Here is a 15,979-nt window from a genome sequence, read left to right as displayed (position 1 = left end):
GCATTAATCCAGGGGAAAACACCCTGGATTTGAGCTCTCGATCAGTCCCCAAGGGAGATTAGGGTCCCTTAAATCACCCATTGGTTCGGATTTTAAGAAGTCCACCCGGCTTTGGCCACCCTGTTTCTGCAGACAGCCAGGCATCCTGATTTTTGTACTTTTTTTGTTTTTGTTTCCTGGGGCTGTGTTGTTGGCGCAGAAATTCAAGCAAGTCCTCGAGGCAGAGTTCACCAGGATTAAGGCAGAGAGTGCTGCCCATCTGATGAAGGCTCAGCACTGGGCGAACTGGTGGAAGAAGTCTGTGGAGATTATCAAGCAGCTGTATGCATGAACCCACCCCCCACCTTCTGTTTACACAGTCCCAACTCAGCCCCTTTGTAGCGGATACATTTTCACCCGGACAAGAACTAATATATGATTTAGAAATAAAGTTGTGGTTTTCTTTCACGCCCTGTGTTAATCGGTAAGGAACGGCCGAGTGGGGAATTCCAGAATCCCTTCTTCTGTCTTACCGAAGAAGAGTCGACATGGCTTCGGCAAAAGTAAGTCTGGTCTCACTAACCTTTTAGAGTTCTTTGAGGTGTCAAAAAATAGGGGTGATCCAGTCATCGTTTCCTTGGACTTCCAGAAATATTTTGACTAAGAACATCATCAAGCAAGCGTTTTATCACGCGCTCATTCTTCTTCGTGGTCTCTATGCATCACACATATGGGCTTTGTGCCTGCGCAGAGCTCGTATCGGTACTTCCAAAGCTAAAAGCAACGTTTTGGGGCGGGAACCATCCCCCAGCGCTACTGCGCATGCGTCGTAGTTCCCGCCCAAACTCCCCAGTTCTTCATCGGCCGCCATTGTGGCAGCAGCGTATGAAAGGACTCCCAACACTTTTGTGAAATGCTCAACTATAGCAGCGTTTTTTCTATATATCTTCGCTTCTTTCTGTCAAGGACTCCTACTCGAGAGTGTATGGCCACTAAAGCGCCTTTCAGGAAGTGTATTAGTTGTGGGGGGAAGCTCCCTCCCACGGACGGACACTCGCTCTGTCTCGGCTGCCTTGGAGAAGGCCACAAAGCCGAGGCCTGCCATCATTGTATGTCGTTCACCAGACAGACCAGAAGGCACAGAGCAGACAGGTTGAGGGCAATCCTTTGGGGAAAAGCCCTAAAGGCGGTGGACGCCCCTAAGCGCTCGGTGCCGCCATTTCAGGCTGCGTGCAGGAAAAGCAGTGCGATAAAAACGCCCCACTGCATGGCCCCTGGTGGTCATTGTTTACTTCCTCTTTCTTCCCCTGTGTGAAGGAAGAAGAGGGTTTCGTGGGACAGAAGCGGGGTGGGGGAAGCAACGGTAAAGAAACGCGATTCCCCCCACCCCGTCTGATGACGCTCCATGTCACCAAAGTCTCCTGAACAAACTTGGCAAATGTGGGACAAGGGGGATGGTTAAAGACCAGGAATTAGGAATCGTGGGACAGATGTCACAGTGGGGGAGGGGGGATGTAAGAAATGGGGTCCCCCAAGATTCTGTATTGGGAGCAGCGCTTTTAAATTGGTTTATAATTGACCTGGAGTTAGGGGTGAGCAGGGAGATGACCAGGTTTGCCGATGCCACTAAATCATTTAGGGTGTTTTAAAACAAAAAGGAATTGCAAAAGCCTCCAAAGGGATGTCTCCAAAGTGAAGCGTTCCTTGGTGCCTTGTTCTGCCTGCTGTCCAGGGCCCGTTTGGTGGGCCCACCTCTTCTTTCTTGAAAGCCCTTGCAAGAGAGGAGGCTGCCCGTCGCTCCTCCTTCCCTTCTGCCCTACTGGGAAGAACCCAGCGAAGCTTTGGGAAGGTCAGAGGTTCCCCGACTTAGCAACAAGATTGTCCTGTTGGCAGGTACTGAATTCAACCTTCCCTCTTCACCCACCCCCCACGTAAACGCCTCTGAACAGAGATTGCAATAGATGCCCAAATTGATATCTCTTCACCAGTCCTAGCTGACACCTTGTTATGCTAACTAGGTGCTGTTGAAATCACCTAGCCACTGTTTAAATCATAGAATAGTAGAGTTGGAAGGGGCCTCTAAGGCCATCGAGTCCAACCCCCTGCTCAGTGCAGGAATCCACCCTAAAGCATCCCTGACGGATGGTGGTCCAGCTGCTTCTTGAAGGCCTCTAGTGTGGGAGAGCCCACCACCTCCCTAGGTCATGGGTTCCATTGTCATACTGCTCTAGCAGCCAGAGAGTTTTTCCTGATGTCCAGCCGGAATCGGGCTTCCTGTCACTTGAGCCCATTATTCTGTGTCCCGCATTCTGGTGTTGAGGAACCCTGAAAAGGCAGGTTCCCTCTAATTGGGATTCGTTGAGTGGTGGCCAAAAACTCTAAGACACGGTTTCTCTCATTGTAGAAAAAGTTTATTACGAGCAGCGCTGCAAGGTGGCAACCCTCAGAGGATCTGAAGGACTGCCCACTAGTTGCAGGCAAAGCTAACATACTTACAGGGTAACATCCTCAGAAGCAACAACAGAACTTCCTCATATAATTCACCAATCACAATACAGTAATAGGTAAGGTAAGCTTTTCAACCAATGGCAGGCAAGGATTGATATGCATGTGCAGAGTTCTAAGGCTAGGAAAAACAAGAAGTTGATGGGTATTGCAATCTTGGAACATCTGTTCCTTTGTGATTACTACTCTTCCTGTTCTTGCCGTGAGGCTCACACTGTGACTAATGTGTCAATACTTCTTGTGGGTTGAGCAATATATTTTCAGTTACAGCTTTGATGAAATTGCTACAGAAGACTTAATTTCTAATAGAAGGGGTTTATGTCGAAACAGAGTGGACACAGATAAAACAGCCCCCCTACTCATTTCCTCAACACTGGGATGGCCGAGAAGAGATCCTGGCCCTCCCAGGCTATGGACAGGTAAGCTTGAATTTACCTCTCTGGCAAGTTGCCCAGTCCCCCGCAACAGGAGTCCTTTGCCTGCGTCCAGTCTAAAAGTTTCACCACAGCCTCCCCTGAGAGATCCCGGCTCTTTCAGATTGCGGAACGTTCCACCGTTGCCTCTACCCAAAATGGCTGCTTGGCTTGGCTTCTGCAGCTGGGCCAACGGCCAGATCACATAGAACAACAGCCAAAGCTGTAACAACACTGGAGATCATGCAGTTTCAGCTTGTACCAGGAAACGGATGCCCAAAGGCTGTAAAAAAACCAATGCAGCTGATGTTCTCCGCGATACAGACCCCTTCCTGGATCTCTGATCACAGGGCTCCTCGTAATTTTTCACACAAAGGGCAGCCCTGCCAGATCACAACCTGATTTCTGTCCTTGTGCAAGAGTCTGGTTTCACTCCCATCTCTTGCCCTGGAATCTCTCGTCAAGCACACGTATTATGCCTCATAACCCTCAGCCCAGAGTACAGCGTGTCTCACAGCAAGTGCGCCTGAGTGATCGGCGGAACTTTCCTTCCGTGGAATCCGGATCCTCTGAAAAGGAGGTCAGTGGCACCCAGGCGCATGTGGCTGGGCTCCATTTTGAAAAGGTCGCTTTATGGTTCGCCACCTTCTGGAAAGCAGGTAAGATTTAGGTCATGATTAAATCATACTTTTAAGACTCCAGGAAGAGAGAAGCAAAGTGAGCAAAGGTGGGTTTAGGAAGAGCTATTGCAGCAGGGAGTAGAGCTGAAGGTAAAAATGGTTCCTGGCAGCCTTATCAGCTTGCTCTCGGATCTGGTGCTGCTGCTGCTGAATGCCAGGTCAGTCCAAAACAAAATCTCTCTCATCCATGATCTGATTGTGGATGAGGGGGCTGACCTGGTATGTATCACTGAGACCTGGGTGGGTGAACTGGGAGGGGTTGCTCTCACCCAGCTCTGCCCTCCTGGGTACTCGGTGCAGCACCAGCACAGACTCGAGGGCCGGGGAGGGGGTGTTGCCGTGGTCTATAGGAATACAATCTCCCTCTCTAGGCTTCCTGTTCAGTCGAGTGCTGGTCTGGAGTGTTTGTACTGTGTGTTGGGTACTTGAGACAGATTAGGGATTCTGCTGGTGTACCGTCCACCCCGCTGCCCCACAGTCTCCCTGCCTGAGCTGACGGAGGTTGTCTCGGACCTGGTGTTGAGGACCCCCAGGATGGTGGTTCTGGGGGATCTCAACTTCCATGCCGAGGCCGCTGTATCCGGAGCGGCTCAGGACTTCATGGCTGCCATGACAACCATGGGGCTGTCTCAACATGTTACTGGCCCAACGCATGTAAAAGGACACACACTTGATCTGGTTTTCTCGACTGGGCAGGAGGATGGTGATCTGGAAGTGGGGGAACTAACATCTACCCCCTTGTCATGGTCGGATCACTTCCTACTGAGGTTTAGACTCTCGGCGGCCTTTCCCCTCTGCAAGGGTGGGGGGCCTATTAAAATGGTCCGCCCCCGGAGGCTAATGGACTCCGATGGATTCCAGAGGGCTCTGGGGGATTTTCCTGCTGGTATGGCCGGTGCTCCTGTCAAAGCCCAGGTCGCTCTGTGGAATGCAGAGATGACTCGGGCGGTTGACACGATCGCGCCCAAGCGTCCTCTCCCTCTGAGCAGAGCCCGGTCAGCTCCTTGGTATACACCTGAGCTGAGGGCAATGAAGCAAGAGGGGAGACGGCTAGAACGCAGGTGGAGGAAAACTCGTGCTGGGTCTGATCGAACACGGGTTAGAGCTCACTATCGAGCCTACTCTGTGGCGGTGAGGGTGGCAAAGAGACAGTTCTTTTCCACCAGCATTGCGTCTTCTCAGTGTCGTCCGGCGGAGCTTTTCCGAGTGGTTCGTGGCCTGTTACACTCTGGGCCAGGGCGAGAGATGGTGGAACCCTCGGTAGCACGCTGTGACGAGTTTGCACGGCACTTTGAAGATAAAGTCGCTCAGATACGTCATGAATTGGACACCACACTTAATGCAGCTCCACTAGTAGAGGCGTTCAGAGCCGTCCGGCTCAGTTTTATTGGATGAGTTTCAGTTAGTGAGGCCCGAGGATGTGGACAAGGTGCTTGGCCAAGTCCGGTCGACCACCTGTGTGCTTGACCCTTGCCCCTCGTGGCTCATTACATCAAGTGAGGAGGGGATCGCCGGCTGGGTCCAGGAGGTTGTAAATGCCTCCTTGAGAGAGGGAGTGGTGCCGGCCTCTTTAAAAGAGGCGGCAATTAGACCACTCCTGAAGAAGCCTAATCTGGACCCGGAGGACGTTAACAACTACAGGCCGGTGGCTAATATCCCTTTCCTGGGCAAGGTGCTTGAGCGGGTGGTTGCAGGACAACTCCAGGCACTCTTGAATGAAACGGATTATCTAGATCCATTTCAATCGGGTTTCAGGCCTGGTTTTGGAACGGAAACTGCCTTGGTCGCCCTGTGGGATGACCTCTGCCGGGAGAGAGACAGGGGGAGTGCGACCCTGTTGGTTCTCCTGGACCTCTCAGCGGCCTTCAATACCATCGACCATGGTATCCTTCTGGATAGGTTGTCTGAGCTGGGAGTGGGAGGTACTGCGTTGCAGTGGTTCCGCTCCTACTTGGATGGCCGATTCCAGAAGGTGTTGCTGGGGGATTATTGCTCTGTGCCGTGGCACCTAAGCCATGGGGTTCCACAGGGCTCTATTTTATCCCCTATGCTGTTTAACATATACATGAAGCTGCTGGGGGAGGTTATCCGGAGATGTGGACTGAGGTGTCATCAATATGCGGATGATACCCAGCTCTACCTTTCCTTTTCATCAAACCCAGGTGAGGCAGTGACTGTTCTGAACCAGTGCCTGGGCACGGTAATGGACTGGATGAGGGCTAACAAACAGACTCAATCCAGACAAGACGGAGGTACTGTTAGCGGGTGGTTCATCTGTCTGGCGAGGTGATGTTTGCCCTGTCCTGGACGGGGTTGCACTCTCCCTAAAGGATTGGGTCTGTAGTTTGGGGGTGCTCTTGGATCCAGAACTGTCACTTGAGGCACAGGTGAACTCAGTGGCAAAGAGCACCTTTTATCAGCTTAGGCTGATATACCAACTGCGCCCTTATCTGGACAGTGATAGCCTAGCTACAGTTATCCATGCTCTGATAACCTCTCGCTTGGATTACTGCAATGCGTTATACGTGGGGCTGCCTTTGAAAACGGTCCGGAAGCTTCAGCTGGTACAAAACAGGGCAGCCCGTTTACTAACAGGGACTGGCCGGCGAGATCACATTACGCCAGTCCTTTTCCAGCTTCATTGGCTGCCAGTCCAGGTCCAGGCCCGATTCAAAGTGCTGGTATTGACATTTAAAGCCCTAAACGGTTAGGGGCCAGGTTATTTGAAGGAACGCCTCCTCCCATATGTACCTGCCCGGACCTTAAGATCATCTACAGGGGCCCTTCTCCGTGAGCCCCTGCCAAAGGAAGTGAGGCAGGTGGCTACTAGGAGAAGGGCTTTCTCCGCTGTGACACCCCGGTTGTGGAATGAGCTCCCCAGAGAGGTCCGCCTGGCGCCTACACTGTACTGCTTTCATCGCCAGCTGAAGACCTTTTTATTCACTCAGTATTTTAACACTTAATTTTAACTTAAATTTAAATCTTACTGTTTTAACTCTGTATTTTAATCTTATATCAATTTTGCTGTGTGGTTTTATCCTGGTTGTGCTTTTTATACTGTATTTTGTAATTGTGCTTTTAAGCTGTTGGTTGGTTTATTGTGGTTTTAATTTTTGTGAACTGCCCAGAGAGCTTTGGCTATTGGGCGGTATAAAAATGTAATAAATAAATAAATAAATAGGTGTGTCTCTTTCCCCACGTCATCATAATAAATATCACTTTAACCAAAAGCAGTCGCAGGGAGTGGGGGATTGCACATTTCCCTCAAGGAACCTCTTTGCGGGGACTGAAGGAAAGGGCAAGGATACAGCCCAATTGACCCCATTTAAATTTCTCTAACTCTATTAAATCTACAGATCACCAACACTGAATTATCTGGCTCTACACCCCCAAAGTTTTCCTGTTTCTATGTCCCCAAAGTTTTCCTGTTTCTATGTCCCCAAAGTTTTCCTGTTTTTATGTGTCGTGTTTCTCAGAAAACTCCGAAATGACGAGGCTTGCTAAGTAATCCACAAAGCTTTTGTTAAGCAACAAGTCTCTTCTACCTGAAGGGAGTCTAACCTCTTGGAAACGTCCCCCCAGGCAAAACTATGCAAACTAAGCAAGGCAATTGTCCGCTCAAGAAGAATAGGAAGCCACTTCCCAAATGCCCAATAACTTCAGAGCGCCTGGTGTGGAGGCAGGTTCTGGTGTAATCGAACTGACTTTCTCATGCCTTCCTTCCGCCTCGTGCGTTTGAGCTTCCGGCGGACCCTAGCATCAGCTAGCTTGTCGGGACGCTCACCTCCGGAAGAAGGCTCACTTCCCCCTGTGTGTGTAGGATTTGTCCTTGAGGAGATAAGCTCTGGAGAGGGCTGACTCCCAGCTGTGGAATCGCCCGTGAGAACTTCCTCCTTCACTGGTACAGGCTGGCTGGTGTCTGGTGCTGCGTCTTCTAGTTCTGAATCGGATTCTGATTGATTACCTGAAACATCTCCCAAAACAGGGGCAGTAGGGTTAGCCATGACACTATGTCCCCAAAGTTTACTGGGCTACAGTAAACAATTCAGTCCAATTGACCCTATTTAACACGCATAGTTTCTCTTTATTTTATTTATTTATTGCATTTTTATACCGCCCAATAACCGAAGCTCCCTGGGCAGTTCACAAAAATTAAAACCATTCAGTATAAAACAAACAGGATATAAAATAGAACATAAAAGCACAACCAGGATAAAATCAGCAGCAGTGCAGAGAAACAAATTTAAAATACAAATTCAAAACAGCAAAGTTAAAATTAAATTTATAGACTGTTAAAATGCTGAGAGAATAGCATTCCTGGTGAATCTACGTCCCTATTTTATTTTATTTCCCCTTTTTTTTTTGGCAGGGGAAGGGGGAATACCTTGCTAAAATCTTTTTTTCTTCCAGAACAGGCAACATGAAACTGATGAATCCTGTCTTTCTCGGACTCTTCATCCTCGCCTCTTTCGTATTTATCTGGTGAATCTCTCTTTCCCTGAATAATTGAGGAATACCACAGTGCACATTAGAGTGTGTAGATGAGTCTAGGGAACTCCAGATTTTGGTAAATACATTCCATCTGTGTTTCATGGATTGTCAAGCACCTTTTTTTCGTCGTCCGGTCATTGACAGAATCGGATTGATTTTTTTATTTTATTTTTTACCAGAATGCCATTTTACTCACGCTGCTTTACATTAGCACAGATGTGCCCTTGCGCAAACGTGCTAATGCGTATTAGTGCTAATGCGAAATTAGCACTAATCCCTCGCTCAAAAAAGTAAGAACAAAACAAAAAATGGTCTGTAAATCCGTGGAACACTCTGAAAAAGCCAGCCTGCTGTGCAATCCACAGATTAGATTCCTAAATAATCTGAATTTACTTCAGTCCATTGTGGGTTTCTCAGACATCCTGAGATGAGGCCCACTCATATAGCCTTCCAGAACATTCTGTCCTCTAGAACAAGAGTGTAAGGACCCAGACTTCCCCTTCCTACTTGGTTCTCTGCAGCTTTTCCTTCATCATCCTCTTCATCATGTCTTATTATGACCTTGAGGACCCACCTTGCTCTAAAGCAGGGCTGGAGAGTCTCTTTCAGCCTGAGGGCCAAATTCCACTTTGGATAAGCTTTTGGGGGCCACACTCTAGTAGGGTGGCCATATGAAAAGGAGGACAGGGCTCCTGTATCTTTAACAGTTGCATAGAAAAGGAAATTTCAGCAGGTGTCATTTGTATATATAGAGAACCTGGTGAAATCCCCTCTTCATCACAACAGTTAAAGCTGCAGGAGCTATATTAGAGTGACCAGATTTAAAAGAGGGCAGCTTTAACTGGTGTGATGAAGAGGAAATTCCACCAGGTTCCCCATATATACAAAGGACACCTGCTGAAATTCCCTTTTCAATACAACTGTTAAAGATACAGGAGCCCTGTCCTCCTTTTCATATGGTCACCCTAACTCTAGTGGTGGGTGGAGCCAAAAGGGGCCGGGCAAAAATACTAAAAGCCTATTTTAGCTTAAAGCTCTTATTACCAGTAAGAGAGGCGATGACAGAAGGCCCCCACACGCAGTACACAAATTATGGTGGGGAGTGGAAGTGGACCGCTGCAGCCCTGCCTTCAGCGAGCCTGAGGCCCTTGTCATTTTAACCCAGGATTGGGGGGATACAGTCTTCCCCTCACTCCCAATACCGAAGTCTAAGCCTGCGATGGTCCCATAAGACCTTTTAAAAGTTAACATTCATACTCCCATACTGACTGAAGGCCAGGGTCAAAGGTCAGCATAGTTGGGCCCTTCCCAAGGGCAAGGGGGGCCACTGACCAGAGTTTCCGACACCTTGCAGGTTTCCTTGCCTCTCACTTTGGCCAAGACAATAGTGGAAGTGCGAAGGAAGAGCAGAAGATGCCAAAGCCGGCTTGCTCATTGCTTCGCTGCCTGGCCAGCAAGCAGGAAGAGGAACGTAGGCATGCACAGCACATTTCATTAGGGTGTCCCCGGAGCCCTGGTTGGAGCAGTGGACGGGGTGGGAAAGCACGCTTTCTGGAGCCTCCGGAAATTGCATATCCCCCCCCCCAATGCTTATGACACCCACCATTAGCATGGCGGGGGGGGGGAAATACACACTTTTCAGAGGCTCTGGAGACCTTCGGGTGTGCCCAGGCACACCCTGTACACACGCCTATGAAGAGAAAGCAGCAGCTGATAGGCAGAGGGGTCCCATTGAGGTTGTCTTCCCATGTGCCCTCCAGAACCTGGAGACGGCACCACTGACGCCATCTCTCAAGCCCTTCACTAGCCTCCTGCCTCCGTTAATGGCTTCTTCCTGTTCACAGGGCTTTGATTTGGAAAGGACCAACCGTCTACCTTCCATATTATCTCCCCTGCCCGGATGTCTTGTAAGTATTGCTTTTCCGCTTCTCCGTTGATGGGGAGTTTTTAGACTCGTCATCAGACTAGAACTATCTGGGGCCCTGACAAATCTATAGGGCAATACTAATTCATACTTGGCATCTATTTGCCACAGCTCCTGAACATTCAAGGGTTTCACAAGCATTATTTCGGAAAGCTCACACGTCCATGTTCCCCACTGTGATCATGATTTTTCGTGACCTTTGGGAGGGGACAGGGAGATCAGTGATGCATAGGCAGCTACAGATTTTTTTTTTGAACTCCATCGTGTATATCTTTCTGGGAGTGTTAGCCGCTTTTTTTAAACCAGAATTTTGTACTACTTGCGTTAATGCACATTAGTGCTTTTTTAATTTATTTTATTTATTTATTTAAGGATTTTTATGCCGCCATTCAGCCAAAAAAGGCTCTCATGGCTGCTTACAAAAGTATTTCTTGACAGTCCCTGCCCACAGGCTTACGATCTAAAAGACATGACACAAAAGGAAAGGGGATTGGCAGGGAGGAGGAGGAGGGGGAAAAGGAAAGCAAATTCAGGCACTACAACCTTAGTTGGAAAGTTCAGCAGTTACAGGTGACAGCAGGAGGGAGGGGGCTCTCAGCTGGAGCTGGACCCAGGCACGATGGAGAGGTGCCTGGCTGCTGCTTCCTCCCTCACTGGTGGCCTCTGCAGAGACAGTTGACAGCAGGAGGGAGGGGGCTCTCAGCTGGAGCTGGACCCAGGCACGGTGGAGAGGTGCCTGGCTGCTGCTTCCTCCCTCACTGGTGGCCTCTGCAGAGACAGTTGGTAGCAGGAGGGAGGGGGCTCTCAGCTGGAGCAAAATATGCGGGCAAAATATGAAGTGCTGGTTCTTACCTTTAAAGCCCTAGATGGTCTAGATCCAAGGTATCTCAGCCAGCGCCTCCTCCCCTATGTTCCAGCCTGCCACTTACGCTCCTCGGAGGGGCATCTGCTTGAACTGCTGAATGTGAAATGGGCAGCTGCACGCCGGAGGGCCTTTTCCTTTGCCACCCCTCAACTGTGGAACAACCTTCTGGCTGGAATGTACCTGCTGGCTTCTTTGAATGTCTTTAAGCAGGCATGAAAAGCTATTATCACGGCAGGGCGTCCCGTCCCCTTTTTAGAATCTTATTGCTGACCATTCAGTGATGTTTTTACGCTGTATGGTTTTGTTGTTTTACCTTTTTAAAATTCTTTTACCTTATTTAAATTGTTTTTAACTTTGTATTCTGCCTAGGGTATTTTGTATATATGTGGGATATAAATTGAAATAATAAATATTCTCAAGGGCACCTTGAGTCCCAGTATTGGGGAAAAGGCAAGATATAAATAAGTATAATAATAATAATAATAATAATGGCTGTCTTGAGTCCCAGTATTGGGAAAAAGGCGGGATGATGATGATGATGATGATAATACATTTCCAGCAACATCTGCAAATAATATTTCCCTTTTTCCTCTCCCTTGTTGGATAGTGCTATGAAACTGCAATACAGAGAGGAAAAAACACCTGAGCTATTTCCACAGTAAGTCCCAACCCTGGCTTTGAATCCCCGTTCCCCCTTTTCTGGTTCTTTTGACGTGTTCTATCACATGACTATTTCCTATTCTTCCCAGGTTATTTTATCCACAACCAAACGCCATGAAACAGACGTGAGTACCCTGCGGAAGAAGGCCTAGATTTGCAAGGGGCTTAGACGTGGGGGCTGCCTTGAAACACTTGCCCGAATGGATCCTTTTAAATACTTGGTGGAGCTATTGGGGGGGGGGGATGCAGAACCTCTTTACGGCTGGACTCCATCTTGGGGGCCGCATTCCACTGGTGGGCGGGGCCAGAGGAGAAAGGGGTGCGGCCAAACTGCCAAAATACCCATATGTTTTAGCTTATTGCTCTGACAGTAACTAAAGTGTTAGGAAAGGCATTTCAACCTTTTAGCATGTTGAGGGGGAAACTTTACAAAAGTTAGAAAACGACCAAATTATCAGTGGTACTGGGAAAGGGAGTGGAGCCTGGGGAAAAGGGCAGCGCCACCTAGGGAGACCTGGAGGGGGGCAGATTTGAAGTTTGACACCACCGAGACAAAGGAATATGGCTTGGGAATGTTAAGAGTCATGCAGGACAACATATCCAGAGGGCCCCAGCTTGAGAAAGGCTCCCTGATATCTATTGCTTTTTGTTATTCTTCTTTAAGTTGCTAGTCCTTATGATTGCAAAGCCAAGCTTTAAACAGAATCCAGTTTCTGCTAAAGCCTAGAACTAGGCAATGCTTCACAAATGCATAGGATTCCCACGATTTTCTTACCATCAGCTGTTAACAGTTGACAATCTCATTGTCAATTTCTTCTGAGTGACAAAGCTCCCTGACATGAAGCCCTTTATACCTGCAAGATTGGTTTCCTTTGGAAAGAAACAGCATACTCCGATTACCTGGCTAACTGAAACACCTTGTCCTTTTTTCTGGCAAAATAACATTGTGGTTCCAGCTACTTAGCAGAGTAAGATACCACAGGTGGCTATATTTTATAGATTAAAGGCTCTTGTGCAAATGTCCACCACAGTTGTGATGCCACATCAGTCAGATCAACACTCTCACTTTTCCTATTTTCCTTTATTTTGTCCGCTTTCTCCAGGCGCTCTGATGTGCTCACAGTGACTCCATGGCTAGCCCCCATTGTCTGGGAAGGAACATTCGACTCTGAAATCTTGGACAACGTCTACAAACCTTTGAACCTCACTATTGGAGTCACGGTGTTCGCCGTTGGGAAGTGAGCAGGCGTGGGGGAAACACAAACATTCAACGAGTTAGATCCAGTTTTTCGCTGGATCAACTGTGCTGGCGGAAGTGGATTTCTCCACCCTCCTTCCCCGGGCAGCCCCCTCAAAACGCTACACAGGGAGTCTGCTCACTGTTGGAGCAGGCAGTGCGCACGAGGTTGGAGGACAGGCTGGGGTGGAGGACGCTATCCCATCCCCAGTATTGAGGCAAGAGTCAACTGCCTTCCCTGCCAACTCCTGTAGGTGGAACCGAGAGTGGAAGGGCCCCATCTTGTCTTTAGCCCAAGGTAGCAAAATATCTTAGACCCAGGGGTGTCGAACCTCTTTCCAGACGAATCCCGTTTCGGAGAAGCTCTCAGGGGACCAAATTCCAATGCTGGGCGTGACTGAAGGCAAAAGGGGTGGGGCCAAAATGCCAGCATGTTTTAGCTTCAAGCTCTTACTGCCAGTAACTAAGGCTCAGGAGAAGCATTTCACTCACAGAATCCTAGAATCCTAGAATAGTAGAGTTGGAAGGGGCCTATAAGGCCATCGAGTCCAACCCCCCGCTCAATGCAGGAATCCACCTTAAAGCATCCCTGACAGATGGCTGTCCAGCTGCCTCTTGAATGCCCCTAGTGTGGGAGAGCCCACCACCTCCCTAGGTCATGGGTTCCATTGTCGTACTGCTCTAACAGTCAGGAAGCTGAAGTCTAGCCAGAATCTGGCTTCCTGTCACTTGAGCCCACTATTCTGTGTCCTGCACTCTGGGATGATCGAGAAGAGATCCTGGCCCTCCTCTGTGTGACAACCTTTCATTTGCGGAAAATGAACCTGCACAAAGCCAGGAAGTTGAGGGGAAGGGGAGGGGCCAGAGAAAGGGTGTAGCCTTCTGGAGAAACCCAAAGGGCCGGCTTAGGAACTCAGGTGAGGCTCTGCAGCCCTCCCTTAGACCGTTCCCCTGACACTGTCCTTGTTATTTTTTGTTTCTTCAGGTACACCCAATTTGCGGGCCATTTCTTGGAATCGGCAGAACGCTACTTCATGACGGGCTACCGTGTGAACTACTACATCTTCACCGACAACCCTCAGGCCATCCCCGCGGTGCACCTGCAGCCCGGCCGGACCCTCTCCCTGGTCCTCATGAGAAAACGCACCCACTGGCAAGAGATCTCCATGCGGCGGATGGAGGCCATCAACAGGCATATCTCGGAGACGGCCCACCGAGAAGTGGACTACCTCTTCTGCTTAGACGTCGACTTGCTGTTTCACAACCCGTGGGGCCCGGAGACCCTGGGGGAGATGGTGGCGGTCCTCCATCCGGGCTACTACAAAGCTCCTCGAACGAAATTCCCGTACGAGAGGAGAAGGGAGTCTGCGGCCTACATCTCTAGTGATGAGGGGGACTTTTACTACGCCGGGGGGGCCTTTGGAGGCCTGGTCAAGAGAGTGTACGTGTTCACCTGGGCATGCCACATGACCATCCTAGCCGACAAGGCCAACGAGATCATGGCGGTCTGGCAAGAGGAGAGCCATCTCAATCGGCACTTCCTTTCCCATAAACCTTCGAAGGTCCTCTCTCCGGAGTACCTCTGGGACGGTTCAAAAACCAGCCCTCCTGAGGTGAGGCTGATCAAGATGTCAGCGATAGTTAAGAATCACAGGCAAATCAGGGAGTAATCCCAGGTTGGATCCATACCTAGCAGGAGAGAGGAAGCGTCGATATCCAATTCTCCGCGCTTGGACCGCGGATCTGTTAGAGAAGTCTCTCCATTTTTAAAAGGGAAACTGTAAAGTAGCCATCATATTGCAGGCAAAATGTCATGATGTCCTGTATGCGAAAATATCTCCTTGAGTGCATCCTTGCATCTGTCTTATCTAATATTAACAAGAGCTCCGGCTCCAGTCCTCCTGTGTCAAAGTTAACTTTCTGTAACTTACTGTCAGGCCAAAGGTATTGTTTACAGAACAGAGAGAATTGTTTAGCATAATTAGCTATGCCCCAGTGTTATGTTCTGATTGGTTAATGCTGCAACAGGGCCCTGCCCCTTGCAAGCTCAAATACTGTACCGTATTCCCTATGTCTTTGGTCTGGTTGCTCCCTTTGAAGAGGCCAGGCCTTGATTACTAATCAATAAAGCGCTTTTGAACCCTCTGTCGCTGGAATGGTGGAGTCGTGCTTAAGGGCTGTTTGGATTTTGTCCTTGGGTGAAAAGAACATTGATCTAACAGATCCTTAGCACTGATCCGACGGGGTTCCTGAGAGCTGATGCGTTGGCGTCGTGGCTGTTCAAGAGTGAGGGCTCTGAGCCAGAAAGCCCCTGGTTCAAATCTCACCGGACCCCAACAGACGGTTTTTCTCGCCACTGCCACCGCCACCATTACCGCACCTGCAATATGGAAACAATGGTATGTGCCCGCTTTACAGGGACGTCGTCGGGATTGCGGAGGAAACATCTGTGGCGGGTTTAGGATGCATGAGACGGCTAGGTTTTATTTTCTAAGAAAAAGCTTGTCTTCGGGAACACAGAGATTCAGACGTCACGTGAAGCTGAGTAAGCTACAGGGCTGAGGCAGGTTGAAGCCTCAGCAGTTGTCTTGTGATCATGGAGATCTGCTCTTAATTGGGGAAATTAAAAAACAAAACACCTGCTTTGTTTTCACCCATCTGTATATTTCCTCACTCGACCGATCAACGAAAACCCTGGGATTCATGTGGTGATTTCTTTAAGCGTGCGCCCGCCCTCTCTAAACGGAGTAGCAAAACTCCCTCGTGTGAGAACAAAACCGTGATTTGAACTCCCAGCTACGTTCCGGCAGTGGCGGTGCTCCATCTGGTGGACAAGGTGCTGCAGGATTTGTTGGCTTTTGTTTTGTGACATGACATAACTCTACGCCACGGTCCGAGAAGCTGGTCGAGTTTAAGCAGATGCAAGTAGATTCTGTCTGTGGGCATATCTGCCTTGCAGGCTTAGACTACTTTGCAACCAACACCCTCTTCCCAAGGGAACCTTGGGCATTGTAGGTCTGTGATAGGACTCTCAGTGCCAAACTACAGTTCCCAGGATGCTTTAGGGCACGGGCGACTTTCCTCTTGTGCGCCTTTGGTGCTGCCCACAGCTGGAGTGCGGCTCCCAAAGCTTTTCCGAAATGAAATCCGGCTCACGGGCTGATAAATGTTCTGATGTAATTGTAGGAGGACAGAGAGTTTGTTTTATACCCAGTCAGCCCAGTA

General features: G+C 49.2%; 2 protein-coding genes across 3 annotated transcripts in view; both read left to right on the top strand.

Moving 5' to 3' along the window:
• CCDC180 (coiled-coil domain containing 180) overlaps nt 1-381 on the top strand; it is a 38,922-nt gene extending 38,541 nt beyond the window's left edge. The window contains 2 exon segments of the mRNA XM_063144986.1: nt 200-236; nt 269-381. Of these exon segments, the coding sequence (XP_063001056.1) occupies nt 200-236; nt 269-381 (150 nt within the window).
• A 2,429-nt stretch (nt 382-2,810) lies between these two features.
• Nucleotides 2,811-14,856, top strand: GBGT1 (globoside alpha-1,3-N-acetylgalactosaminyltransferase 1 (FORS blood group)). Of its 2 annotated transcripts, none has more exons than XM_063144490.1 (7): nt 2,811-2,903; nt 7,988-8,059; nt 9,913-9,975; nt 11,465-11,515; nt 11,607-11,642; nt 12,621-12,755; nt 13,740-14,856. In XM_063144490.1, the coding sequence occupies exons 1-7, from the start codon at nt 2,863-2,865 to the stop codon at nt 14,422-14,424; spliced, it is 1,083 nt and encodes a 360-aa protein (XP_063000560.1). In that variant the 5' UTR covers nt 2,811-2,862; the 3' UTR covers nt 14,425-14,856. The 2 variants fall into 2 exon arrangements, with proteins under 2 accessions (XP_063000560.1, XP_063000562.1); XM_063144492.1 differs by lacking the exon at nt 2,811-2,903 and adding an exon at nt 3,173-3,556.
• The last annotated feature ends 1,123 nt before the right edge of the window (nt 14,857-15,979 follow it).

Source organism: Elgaria multicarinata, chromosome 19 (assembly GCF_023053635.1).
Source record: "Elgaria multicarinata webbii isolate HBS135686 ecotype San Diego chromosome 19, rElgMul1.1.pri, whole genome shotgun sequence".
NCBI lineage: Eukaryota > Metazoa > Chordata > Lepidosauria > Squamata > Anguidae > Elgaria > Elgaria multicarinata.
This window is presented reverse-complemented; position numbering and strand designations above follow the sequence as displayed.

Excerpts from the sequence above, each read along its gene's own strand:
- GBGT1 (XM_063144490.1), top strand. The coding sequence starts at position 2,863 with ATGGCCGAGAAGAGATCCTGGCCCTCCCAGGCTATGGACAG. Across the intron at positions 9,976-11,464 it reads CTCCCCTGCCCGGATGTCTT|TGCTATGAAACTGCAATACA; the intron begins GTAAGTATTGCT and ends CTTGTTGGATAG. Across the intron at positions 11,643-12,620 it reads CCAAACGCCATGAAACAGAC|GCGCTCTGATGTGCTCACAG; the intron begins GTGAGTACCCTG and ends CGCTTTCTCCAG.